The sequence below is a fragment of the Helicoverpa armigera genome, chromosome 12, assembly GCF_030705265.1.
Source record: "Helicoverpa armigera isolate CAAS_96S chromosome 12, ASM3070526v1, whole genome shotgun sequence".
In the NCBI taxonomy this organism is placed as follows: Eukaryota; Metazoa; Arthropoda; class Insecta; order Lepidoptera; family Noctuidae; genus Helicoverpa; species Helicoverpa armigera.
The window spans coordinates 11,510,629-11,524,678 of record NC_087131.1 but is presented as its reverse complement, the minus strand read 5'-3'; the positions used below and the strand labels follow the sequence as shown (position 1 = coordinate 11,524,678).

The window sequence follows — 14,050 nt, the reverse complement described above, 5'->3', positions numbered from 1 at the left end:
CATGCGTCAGCATTGCTATTGTCCCACTGCTGGGCATAGGCCTTCTCTCACATATAAGGTTAAGTGTCAGAAGAAAATGAAGATTATAAATCTTATGTACCTACTTATTAGAAGAAACAGGGCGGGAAGAAAAAGACTGATGAATAATAAGCGTTCATAACTCTAAGAGATTGATATTCATAGACCAAAAGCTTCATAAATACATCACATTGTTGATATATCGATATTAAACTAATCGATTAATCTAATCGTAAGTTCCGATTATAATTAACGATATACTAATCAAATTGTTATGTTTGCCTTATTGTACAATTAACATTCAGTCTTACCACTAAGTGCGCGTGCAAGCAATGAAATTGATCATTAACTTTTAATTGAATTTTCCTAACTGTAAAATGGCAATTACATGTACTTTATGACATCTGTGGTTCTTGATTGATAAGTCTGATCACGTGACTTTTGAGCAATTTTAAAAACACATCAAAACCCATGAACATAAATTGATTAGATCAACATTTTTGACAGTTAAAAAGCAGCAGTTATGCCTTTGAAACCAATTCTGTGACATCTACAAGATTCCAATTTAGTTTCTGCTTTGTTTACATAATTCCAATTAAATTGATTTAAAATCATAGCCTTAGTTTGCAGTCGGACAAAAAAACCATCTACGAATTCGACTAAAGATTCCAGATTTCACTTACCCATTTCTCCTCATTCTCCTTCGTGATGTTGGAGGTGTAATCCCACTCCGACAGACTGGCTCTGTTCTTCCTCTTGCCCATAGCCTTGTCTAGCTGGAAGATGTACTCCCGACCCTCATGTTCGAGTGCCTCTAGGTCCGGATCACGACCTTGGGTGGCGACCACGAAGACCGCCACTATGGCTGCGATCAGCAGGGCACCGCCGCCGATTTTTAGCATCGTCTGTAAGAAAAGGTCTATGATTAGATGGTGTAATTAAAGGTTGGTCTAGTAGCCGAAAATGGGGACTGCTGTCTGGCCATCTAATTTAGGATTTAAGAAACTTTCCCGAAGAAGCCTGAGTGTGATAGTTGAGAGTAGTACACCTATGTCTCGGAGGGGGCTACCCCCTGTATTAGGGTTCGATTCAAAGGTCGGATCATTACTTTGTAGGTTTCATAATTCTAGGTTTTATAAAGCAGCCCATTCTCTGGAAGTTGGTAGTAATACAATAGTGCCTCGAAGAGTATGTAATTTCGGCCGTAAATATAACAAATCTACGGAAGATGACTACATCTAGAATAGTGTTGCATTATCGTCCGGTAAATATAATGTGACGAAATATTCAACCAACGTTAAATATTTACAGCTGTTTATAGATCTACTTTCTCAAAGTATAATGTGGTTACCGAATGCTTCTATCTTAAGTTCTCAGCCTTGGTCTTATAACACTAGTTTACACGGTTTTTATACCCCAGGTGAAAGTTGTTGAATTTTATCTATCTATCTATAGGTACTCTAGGAAAAATATTTAAAAAAATCTATCACATCCACATTTGGAATTATACTTAATATTAAAAACACGAGAAAACGGACCATAAACAACTAAAAATTATTAATTTTGGACTTATTTTTGTAGGTTTCGGAATCGGTTTCTTTTAATATAGACCAAGAGTAGTCTCCCAACATATTTTCGTCCCAATATCCTTGATGACGATCTTCAAAAGCCTTTACATCCTGGTGAAAATGCTCTCCTTGTTCGTCGCTCATGCTTCCCAAGTTTTCCGGAAAAAAATCCAAGTGGGAATGTAGAAAATTTATCTTTTGACATGTTAATATCCATCTTATGATAATTTTGTAATGAATCATTCACTATCTCTTTATTGTTTTCACTTTTATTATTGCTTAAAAAGTCTCTGACAACAGTTTTTAATGAATTCCAAGCAACTCTTTCAGTCGTAGATAAAAGAGTATCAAACTTAAAATCACTTATGATTTTGCATACTTGTGGGACGCCAAACACCCCTCTTTAAGTGACATATGCATATGCAATACCCGACTTAGTTTTCCTATTAAAACCCGAAGTCTTAGTAAAACAAATGTAACAGTCATTTTCGTGATTAGTTGGTTCCCTGCACAACATTGGGTGTACCAAATGACAGGTGTACGTTTTCGCCGGATGACCATCACAGTAAACTGATTCTACAGCTCTCACAAAACAATAGTGAGCCCAGTTTTTTTCTTGATTGGCCACAGAAAATCCGAAATAATGAAGATATGCAATTTTCAATGATTCTGTCATATGTCTTTCCTTCTTTAGAAAAATAAATTGTCCACAAACATAACAAAAGCGATCACAACTTTGTTTACAGTGTCTACGCGTCATTTTTTTAAAATTAATCAAAAAATATCTCTTTAACTAAACAAGTAATGCAAAACCAAAGATTGAGAGTTAAGAATGATTCCTTAAAACAAATATTTGGGGGTAGAAAAAAAATGTGACGTGATACAATTTTTATGTTGTTATTTTTAGAATGTACAAAGGTGGCGGAGAGTACTGGTATAGATTTTGTGAGGGGTATATGAAAAAAATAAAAATTTGTAAACTAGTGTAATCAATACCTTTTATGACTTCGCTTTCTTATATTTTGGCAAAGGCAGAAACTAAGTTAGTATTTGTGCAAGAATCTAATAACAAAACTATCAAGTGTTACCTTTCGGTATCAGGAAAAGTGCATTCGAGAAATTGCAAATAATATTTATGTCGCACTTATCAGAAAATTATATTCGGTACGACGAATTTGTACCTATAACCAGTCCTTATAATACTTTATTATCAAAAACTAGAAATAACCAACAAAACTATCGCAAAATCTTTGAAGTTTGATATATCAACTGTCAGATCACTTGATGACTGATTTGTTTTTAATGTTTGTTGTGTCGAAGGATTTTATACGATTTTACATTATGATTAATAGGTAAACACATGGTAAACATCATTGTCTATGCTGAAAAGATCGTCTTAATTTTGTTGTTCTTTAATTTTGTTGACTGAGACTTGCCTTATCGCAGGAATGGATTTAGGAAATTATTCAGATTACAACTGTAGAATCATTTCGCGGTTAGACTGTTTGTACCTGTCGTTATTAAATGACATTAGTATCAGTTCCTATCCTTCACAGAGTTTTCTAGCTCCCACGCAACGAAAAACACAAAAACTGCACAAAGCATCTATCCACACACACACACACACACACACAAACAGTCTATCCATATCTATTCACCAGTACCATGTAAAGGCAGTGGTGTGCGTCGAACCGAAACAGTCCTTGACTCAACCATCTTCACGATGTCAACGTTGTCTTCAACAATTGGAGAACTTAGTTTTTGTATAATGTTCGCCTTGCCATTGAAAATGTGTTGATGTTTAGAAATATAATATGCTGATTAAATAAGCGTGAGTTCGAATGCTGGCGTTATTATTTTTTTGACATTTTCGGCTTTTGGAAATTCGCTATTGCTATATTAAGGGTCATAATTAGGGTCGCCGTTGCATCAAATCGTAATTCATGCTCTTCTCCTCTACCTGTTGTCATTCATATTATTTGTTCACAATTTGTTAATTTAATTAAGCGTTTGGATTGGAGATTAATTTGATTGGAGTGTGTTTGAAATCAATTTAAATCCAATTAGGTGTTCCTCCAAACGTTACTATTATCAATTATTTGCAAAAAAACCTAAGACACCGCAATATCTAGTAATGCATATTCAAATACTAAGAACATTCTATCTATAGAACCTTAACACTCAAGACTAAAATAAATACCAATCGATATTAAACCATCCAGTTATGTAAATAAGGTATGAAATCATCTGCATACTTCTGAATACATTAGTCCCTTTAATACGGGACTTGAAAACTGGTAAATCCAGGGTCGGTGACACGGAGCATCTTGCATAATTTTTAAATAAAAAAAAAACTAACGGCATCTCATATTATAAAAAGCCAATGTCCTTTGCACGGGATCGATTATGCATTTTTGCATTCTCGATATGGTTGTCCGGTTAATCGGTATAAATTAAAATCGAATGCTACATCGAATGGATTAAAAATCGGTGTTGCAAGAAATTGAAGCTTGTTGATTTTGCTTGGGTTGTATAATCAATTTTTGTTGTTTATATACCTACTTTAATATAGTGTTGTGTGAAAGTGTACATACTATTAATATTAATCTTTGGAGAGAACATTACATAATCCGTCTTACCACAAAAACTTTTAAACGTCAGTTTATGCCTTGTCTAAAAAAATGTCAAATTATGACGTTGACATATGGTTCATTTTGCAGCCAAAATTTTATTAGACAAGCGTAAAACAGGGTTTAAAGTTTTTGTAGTAAGGCCCAATGAGTTTATTATTAAACAATTGTGATGTACATCATAATATTTCTTTTAAACTATTATTTTAATACGACTGGCTGGTTCGTTTAATTTTAAGAATTCTTTCTAATCTAACCGTTGCCCATACCATGGTTCATCCGTGTTCCGAGGAATCTACTTACCGCACATGGATAAAGAGACGCCTAGTAGGTAGATGTTATTCTGATGTTTATTAAGCAGTAGTTTTTATGTAATTTATTTAAAGTAGTTGGTGACATATCCCTTCTCGAAAACATATGACATCACATGGAAAAAAGTGGTTTTTAGATTACTGAAAAATCTTTTGGACCGTTGACATTTTCAAGGTGCCATTTTTCGTATTACCTGACATAGCATATTTTGCCTTATTTCAGAGAACTCTTAGCTTAGTTATCTATCCATAATGTTAATTGAAAAACAAATTGAAAAACATGTGTAAATGGATACCACGCGCGTGTTGAGCAATTATCTTTATTGTGCTATATTGAATTGCAGATTTATTTGATGAAAAACATATAAAATGTTCGCACATGGCTTTAATTAGCGACTGGCGTTTGCTACGATTTTTGATAATAATACGCGAAAATTACCTACCTTGTTTAATTGTCAATACTTTTATGAATATTAACAGATGAGCAACAAAGGTCCATTAACCAATCGAAATACCTAAATACTAAAATGCATAGCCTCAAATGCATAGCTGTTTTCAGTTATTTTTTAGAATTCATATTTTGTTCCGTAGTGGTGACGGTTAATTTGATTTTTACTCTCTGTACTGTTGTAAGTTTTCTAAAACATAAATATTTGACTTAATGAACATTTCTCTGTTTAATTTGTCTCTCTCTCTCTAGAATCTGCTAATTACAGCTCATATGGTTTATTTGAAATATCTTTATTTCTTTTAAATGAAAGTACTTTCGAGTCCCACCTAACGATATATATTTTTTTAATTTCGCTTAAATTATTTCGAACAAACACTCTTCTTGAAAGATCATCATCACATATTATAAACTAACCTATAAATAAGTATTAAGATATAGATACCTACAACCTACCCTAGTATAAAGGAACAGGTTTCCCAGCCCTCGCACTTAGACTCGCAACCTGCCTCCATAGTAGGCCCTAGACACCTGCATTGTGCATTTGCAATGTTAATGAACGCATCGTCTAGGGAATGCAATTTATATGTCCAGTGGCTAATATCAGTTGCCTAGCATTTTTAAAACTATTTTGGGGGAGGCTTCCAGTGGAATGCTCAGTACCAGTGTCTTAAATGGGGCGTCTGTCTATGAACTACACAACCTAGTTACCTGGGTAAATAAGTTAAACTGGTTTTCGGTAGCAAACATTAACTTAAAGAAAGGAAGAAAGAAACTTGTTGTAATTCTATGTAGGTGTGATCATCAATCTTAAGAATGAATGTGAATAAATACAGTGAAAGAGACGACGAAAGACAATATAGATAGATGCGTCATCATCGGACTAACCTTTTCCTAACAATATTGGGATAAGCTTTGATGCAGCTGAGCCACTATTTCGCATAAAGCGACTGACTACATGACCTCCTCAACCCTGTTACCTGGGCAATCCAGTGGTTACTCGTTAGATACACTAATTGTCAGACTTTCCGACTTCCAACTACTAGTAACGACTGTAAAAACAACGAATTCTTAGCCTAAAATATAGAGAAAAGAAACTGAAACCTAGGTCTCATAGATCACTAGAATTGTGACGTGTTAGTGCCATATTCAAGGTAAAACAATAATTGTGTTAGTAAACAGAGTCTGTTTACACAAAAACAATTTAAAACAATGAATAACAATTTCGTGGGTACAGTCACAGGGAAAATTTATAAGGTGTTTACATTTTTATTAGTAATACCGTGAAATTGAATTATTTTTGTGTGTAGTTGTTTTATGCAAAACATTTTAGCAGGTGGTCGATATATTGTAGGTAGGTATTTTGAGAGTACCCGCAAACTTAGTCGGCTTAGAATATGGGCATACAAATCAGTATGAAGATGAATGGACGCACATCCCAAAGATCCGGTATCAGTACGACTGAAAACTTTGATGGAGGTCAAGATTGCCTTAAAAAAAGTTGCCGAGCATTGGGTCAACTGTCGGCCGACTGTTTATTTTGCAGTGTGAATATATTTCTACAATTGTACTGTTTTTTTTTTTAATCTCAGGGTCAGTGGGTCGTCTTCTCAGTTTTGAATGATAATGGCATTTTTAATTCAAGAGTTCCAAAAAAAAATCTCACACCCACAATCATTAAAAAGATTTTTATGCATATTCTAATCACGATTAATATCTAAAAATGTTTTGAAAAGCAAATTGTTTAAAAAAGATAATTAAAAAGATTCTTTGAATTATAAGACCTACCCAGAATTTTTCACAACCATTATAAACATACCATGACATAGCTAACGTTATTGAAGTTTCGCTAGAGTTATTAAACTGATAAAAAAAGTCTACCTAAGAAACCGAGCAAGTTTCAATAATATCATTTTCTTAAGCTACCTTAATTTTTACTTTCCGAGGAAATATCAATTTGCAAGGGTAGACCTACCTAACTTTTTCATTTAGTTACCGTTACTTTAATTCATATCATTCTTTAATAATCAAAAGATTGTACGCTACATTAAACTTAACTAGTAATTAACCATGACTATTTGAATCTAAATCGGAACAAAAAAAAGTAAAAAATATTTTATACAAACACCGACAAACCGCTGTAATACTTGTAATCCATTCATATTTCACAAGAACATTCACACAAAAAAAATACTCCTTAGAAAAATCATAATTAAAGTAAACTTACCTAGTTTCTTTCTGGCCAGTTATAAAACATCAGTAATTAACAAAGATTTAAAATACGAACGATGTTGAATTTCGAATGCAGTTACTGGTTGGCGAATTTCGAAAATGGAACGGCCAGTCGCGGCGTCTGACCGGCCGATGACTGAGCTGTGCGCGAGCGCAGCCTCGGTATCCACCCACACACGCGCAACTCGATAAAGAGTATCGGATTCGGCCATAGATTTTATTGAGTATCATTGATTGGAGATGTAATTTGAATTATGCATGACGAGCGTTTTGATTTTTCTCGTTATTAAGTAAAAGTGTCGTTGTTTTAATTCATTTCTTGAACTAGGAACAAGTAGGTACGTCATAGACTTCTTTTTTATAAATATACCCTCTTTGATTTCTTTAATATATGCTGAGAAGTGGTTGGTAGATAATCTTACGACGCATATGACTTTATTGAAACCTAATACACAATTAAACATTTTACCCAATTTTAATGGATTTTTCAAATGAATTTAAATTATTTGACTTAAAATTACTGTTTTTAAAATTAGGGTAGATTGTTGATATGTCACATATTATCTTTCACATCTATGCAATAATCTTTGGCTTGTATTTACTTGTGTGCAAGACAGCTTGCAAGCTCGACTGTCACCGTCGGTACACTTATCAACACAAGTGTGAGTCCAACTTATCTAAAGTCTTTCATTTGTGCATATTTCATTTATTTTGATATTGAGTGTTTTTATGGATATTGAGTTATAAAGATAATTCGGGTTGAGGGAGTCAGACTGGCAGTCGCTCCATGGAGTTTCTTGCCCGTTCTTCACCATAGGAAGCTAGCTACTTTTGGAATGGGCAACTAGAATCAAACTTATTTATAATTTTGACGTTCATGTCTAGCTATAGTGCTAGTAAAGCCCTACATGAAATAAATGATTTGATTTGATTGATTTAAGCAGGCGATGATGTGGTAAGAAGATGACCCATTTACTAAGTCAGTAGCTACAAATACCTAGATTAGTATCGGATCCAACTTTCCAGGTAACATCGGAAAATGATTTAAACATCGTCATTAATGGAGTTCTAAAATAGACTTTGAACTTCATTATTATTTACTTATTTCTCGTGAGGTCGTGACAAGCCAGCTTGCAAACTTGAAACTGTCATCGCAGTACAGTCTAAGACAAAAGTTTTATCGATTTTTTTTATTTCTAAATATTTTTCTAGCTGTTATTTTTTTATTTCAATGGAAGTTACAACCAATAAATCATAAACTGTGATTTAAATATATAAAAGACCACTATAATTTAGGATACACATTCTTTGATATATTTAAATGGAATGACATTTTAAGAGAAAGCAATATAAAAAGCTGGAACATATTAGATTTTTTAAAAGATATAATTAAATGAACTCATTAACCTACTAACCCGAAACAATACTTAGTACAAACTAGGACATAGACAAAACATCGCATAAAAAGCCTGTTTTGAAAATATCTATGTCAAGACAATAGTTGTTTTTAAAATATCTGCAAAACATTTTTGCAATTCTATCAGTTGCATGTTGCATGCAGTTCATTTATGAATAATCGTACAATATATTTGAAATCTATAATGTTTAGTTATGATGAATCCTTGATAATCTATACAAATGTAATAAAGACGAAACGTTTGTATGTTTGGACCCTGAAGGCTCCGAAACTACTGCGCCGATATGAAAAAATCTTCCACTGTCTCTCTTCCCGAGTAGGTAACATAGGCTATATTTAGCCCCGTAGAAACTAACTACTGCTACGAGCAGTCAAAACCGTGGAAAAACGGCTATTGTCAAATAACTTTGCTTCTCTGAAGTTATCCTTATGACGCTTTTCTTTTGTACACGTTGCCTATCGTAAAGATACTAGTAGCCAACTTCGGAGAGGTTATTTAATGCTAGTATACAGCTGTATTACAGTAAACAAGAAAAATACTAGGAAAAAACCATTGTCTGTAAAGTCGTTTTACTGACGATAGTTGAACGTGACAACGTGAGTAGCTGCCGATTGTGCCTCTTTGTCGCTCGCTGTGTGCTCTCGCTTGCACTTCAAGCCTTAAACGGAACGCCTCAGAGCGAGGTAACGCCTCAGAGCGAGGTAACGCCGCATGAGTCATGTTTTTTCGTGCGTGCAGCCGGCTCCATCGATTTATAAGACGTTGTCACGTCAAAAACGAATGTGAATTAGAACACCAACACGTGTTGAATTTATCTACAAGTTACTGATTCATAGATGAGTACGTGAATTCATTTACACCTATACAAATAAATTGTTGTAATGACATACATTTCCTTGAATTAGATGACGTATGAAGTGTTTTTGCACAATAACTCCTAAACTAGATGCGTCAACGGAATAAGTCAAAAAAGTTTTCTTGTGGTGTACAATGTACTGAGAAGACTTATCTTTATTTTATGTAACCAATTACACTTTATTACCTACTTTTTAGCAGTTTTCAGCCGTTTGCTTGACTTACCGGGAAAGTCAAACACTCAATCTATCATATTCTAATGAATTACTACAAAATCTCCTGATAATATTATTACAATAATAAAATATAGCCTATTTTACTAGAGAAGAATGCAGTTTTCCATCTGTGAAAGTAGAACTGTAAGGTGAACAACTAAATAAAAAAACAGCTGTCAAAAGATAAATTGAAAAAAAAAAAACAGAAAACACTTTTCTCCACAACAGTACTGGCACAAGCACGTTCGCGCGGTTTACCGTTGACTCATCACAGTTTACATACACAACGCTAGTTGACAACGCGACAACGGTACATGCGAACACATTCGGGCCAACTTGAAGTGTTTGAGAACGATGCTAATAAAACGAACTAAAAATATAGGTATTGGTATTTACATACCTATTATTTGATGTGTAATGTATTTAGAATGTTTTAATTCGATATTTGTCTAGTTTAAAACTTAAGGTAATATAAAGGATGATGGGCAATTTTGTATGAACCCTGGCCTGATAACCAATAAAGTTCTAATGTGAATTAGATTATTGCTTATACCCTACAGTTACTGAAATAATACAGTTCATGTCAAGAATCGACCGGAAATAAGTACAGTCGGGCACAAAAGAGTTATACTTTTTGCACCATTTTTTTTTTTTGTTAAAATAATATCCATAGTAGAAAAATTCATTGCATGATGTATTTTCGTCAACTTATCACTTATTTAAATAAGCCTAGGGTAGATTATCAATTAAAATCGGTCTTAACTAGGCATAATTGTTTTAATAGCAAAACAAAACAAAAAAACTTTTACTTCTACCACCGTATTTCCATTATTGGAGATAGCATTTCCTCGTGTCATATGTCCTGACTAAAATGGACAATAATATAATGCACTTAAACATCGCTCCCATACAAAATGAAGTGGTTCAAGTCCATGGGCTGTCCTATGCTATCAAGTGTCATATCTTCGTTCTCCGGTGGTTTACAAGGTTTTGGCCATAACAAAAAATGAAGCTTAGGGTATAAGCTATCATTTGATATGCAAATGGTTTTTATTGGATATACCGGTTAGACTCACCAGAACGGCGGAATACGTACATCATACGTTGTAAATACTATCTGCTAAATAATCTTTTTTTTTCAATAGACTTGGAAAATATGGGCACAGATACCTTCTGTGACTCGTTCTGACAATTATTGACAATAATAATGCACTTAAACATCCCTCCCATACGCACTGAGGTGGTTCAAGTCCATGGGCTATCTTATGCTATCAGGTGTTATATCTTCGTTCTCCGGTGGTTTACAAGGTTGTGCCCATAACAAAAAATGAAGCTTAGGGTATAAGCTATCATTTGATATGCGATTGGTTTTTATTGGATTTACCGGTTAGACTCACCAGAACGGCGGAATACGTACACCATACGTTGTAAATACTACCTGCTAAATAACCTTTTTTTTTTCAATCAACTTGGAAAATATGGGCACAGATACCTTCTGTGACTCGTTCTGACAATTATTGACAATAATAATGCACTTAAACATCCCTCCCATACGCACTGAGGTGGTTCAAGTCCATGGGCTATCTTATGCTATCAGGTGTTATATCTTCGTTCTCCGGTGGTTTACAAGGTTGTGCCCATAACAAAAAATGAAGCTTAGGGTATAAGCTATCATTTGATATGCGATTGGTTTTTATTGGATTTACCGGTTAGACTCACCAGAACGGCGGAATACGTACACCATACGTTGTAAATACTACCTGCTAAATAACCTTTTTTTTTTCAATCAACTTGGAAAATATGGGCACAGATACCTTCTGTGACTCGTTCTGACAATTATTGACAATAATAATGCACTTAAACATCCCTCCCATACGCACTGAGGTGGTTCAAGTCCATGGGCTGTCCTATGCTATCAGGTGTCATATCTTCGTTCTCCGGTGGTTTACAAGGTTGTGCCCATAACAAAAAATGAAGCTTAGGGTATAAGCTATCATTTGATATGCGAATGGTTTTCATTGGATATACCGGCCAATTTTACCCATCATCCTTTTCATGGAACTTACTTTCTTTCATATTAAAAGGTTGACATTCAGAGTAGCTTATTTTAACTGAAAATTAACTTTAAAAAATATTTTTGCATAGATTTGAGTAAAACTTGTCACTTAGGCACTTGACCTTATTTTACCTACATACATACAGTGTAGGAAAAAGCAATCAACATTTTATCGGCAATAAACAATATACGGAAAACAAGTGAAACTGGGCTAAAAACTAGTTCAAAGAAAAACAAGGGGTGGCCACTTAATACGGGGGAAACCCCGAGCATTCTAGTGACTCACTTTAGTAACTGTGTGAAGTAAATAATATTTATATTAGTATGTTAATCATTATCAGGCCCATTTACACCCACAAAATAAACGCCCGCTTTCCTTAAAACAACTGTTTACTTTGAAAATTGGACACAAAAATGAAAAGTTATTTATTCAAAGTAGGCCGGAAATCTGCACTTTTTGAAGGTCAAATTGAAAAAGGCAGCAAGCAAAACAGCAAAAAAATTGTTTACTTTGAAAATTGAAAATTATATATTAGTGACAATAGTTTTAAGAAAACTAACGTTTATGTTGTCGGTGAACTTGGGCTATAGTAGGTACTTAAAATAAGCCGGTTTAGCAAGTAACCGAAATAAAATGTATATTCGACGTTATTTGAATGATAGAAGAATGTAGTTTCTGCAGTGTTAGCATAGGTACCTACAGTCTGTCTATCTGTCTGTTTGTTTCAGCTAATCTCTGATATGGCTAGATGGACTTTGAAGGGAGTTTCATTGACAGATAGCTAATACAACGAGAAGTAACTTAGGCTATCCTTATCCGGGTACATGAAGTAGTTCCTTTTAGACGCAGGTGAAACCGCGTGGAATAGTTGGTCACATATTATAAAGATCTTAACTCTTTACTGCGGTGGGTGATTAAAAAAATTATAGCGATTAACTAATAGGTGATTAGTTGGCTTTCCTTGAGCACCTAGATAGAATTAATTAAAAAGTTATACATAGTTTACTGATTTAATTTGTCAAATAAACTAGGTATATGAAATCTGGTGCTAACTAGAAAGTCCATTTATTGAGGAAGGCTATCGGCTACTTTTTAACCAAGTGCGCGGAGTAGTTCCCACGGGTTGCGGGTGAAACCGTTAGCGGAAGCCAGTTTCATTGCAATACCATATCAAATAAACAAACAAAATACTTTAGATTTCATAACGAGTTCGTGAAAGGTCAAGAATATTATTACATACTTATTTCGATTCGTTGCTCCTTTGAGGATAGGAACAATTTATATAAAAAAAAAAAACTACTCATAAAAATGTGTTTTTTTTTTGCAATGACCTTCATGACTAATACCTGTAAATATTCGTATAAAAGTAATATTAAAATAATGTCAGGGTTCACTGAGCTTATTAAACCTAGTCGCGTTTCATGACATCTTCTTACAAAACACCGTTGTGCGCGTCTGTACAGTTTTACAAGTCATAGGACATTCACGGCCAAAACCTAATTAACGGTGACTGTACTTGATATTGTTTGTTTTTATTCGTGCGTGTAAAAAATAACAAGCATTTTTCACCAAAAATAATTATGACTGCATCATCCTCCGAGCCTTTTTCCCAACTGTGTTGGGGTCGGCTTCCAGTCTAACCGGATTCAGCTGAGTACCAGTGCTTTAATTTTGACTGATAGACCACATTTTCTAATATAATCTTTGAGTTCTGTTTTTATGTCTGAAACTGTCCTTATGACCTAACATAACATCGGACTTTGCACTTCGAATTTCTCTCTTAACACCATTTATCACCGCAGAGAAATCACGTAAAGAGTTCCGAACACAGACACATCTAAAAATCAACAAATTATTTCCCCCATAACTATAAAAAATTCTCTTTATTCCTATGTGTTAAATGGTTCCAAACTCACTTACTGCGTTTTTCCTTGACACTTCATAACAAAACACTATCACTATAGAACGCACTGCATACCGAACGACCAGTTTTGTCTGTCAATCGCACAACACTAGCTCGAGGAAGCAATAGTACGAACGTAGAGGGGATGTATATGTTACACAATGGTTATTTCATACTGGCTACATGTGATAGATACTGTTTTTTTATTCATAAGATATTTGTTATAACTGCACATCCTTATTTAGTGATAGTGACTTTTTAAACACGAGTTTTTAGGTGTTGATGTATCGATAAAGTTGGCGGTTTATCGATAGATTTTTGTATCGGAATTATTATGTCACATCATTGAGTTTTGGAAAATGGAAATAATATTATGTTTTGCGCAAAAAACTTGT

At 34.2% G+C, this 14,050-nt stretch overlaps 1 protein-coding gene across 5 annotated transcripts in view; it reads right to left on the bottom strand.

The window, feature by feature from the left end:
- Nucleotides 1-14,050, bottom strand: part of LOC110374328 (angiotensin-converting enzyme) — a 35,407-nt gene that overhangs the window by 5,371 nt on the left and 15,986 nt on the right. For 2 of the 5 annotated variants that reach the window (XM_064037230.1, XM_064037229.1), the window contains exon 2: nucleotides 702-923. In XM_064037230.1, the coding sequence (XP_063893300.1) occupies nucleotides 702-923 (222 nt within the window). Of the gene's footprint in view, nucleotides 1-701; nucleotides 924-7,202; nucleotides 7,381-13,668; nucleotides 13,835-14,050 lie in introns of those variants that run through there. The other 3 variants (XM_064037233.1, XM_064037232.1, XM_064037231.1) reach the window with 3 other exon arrangements.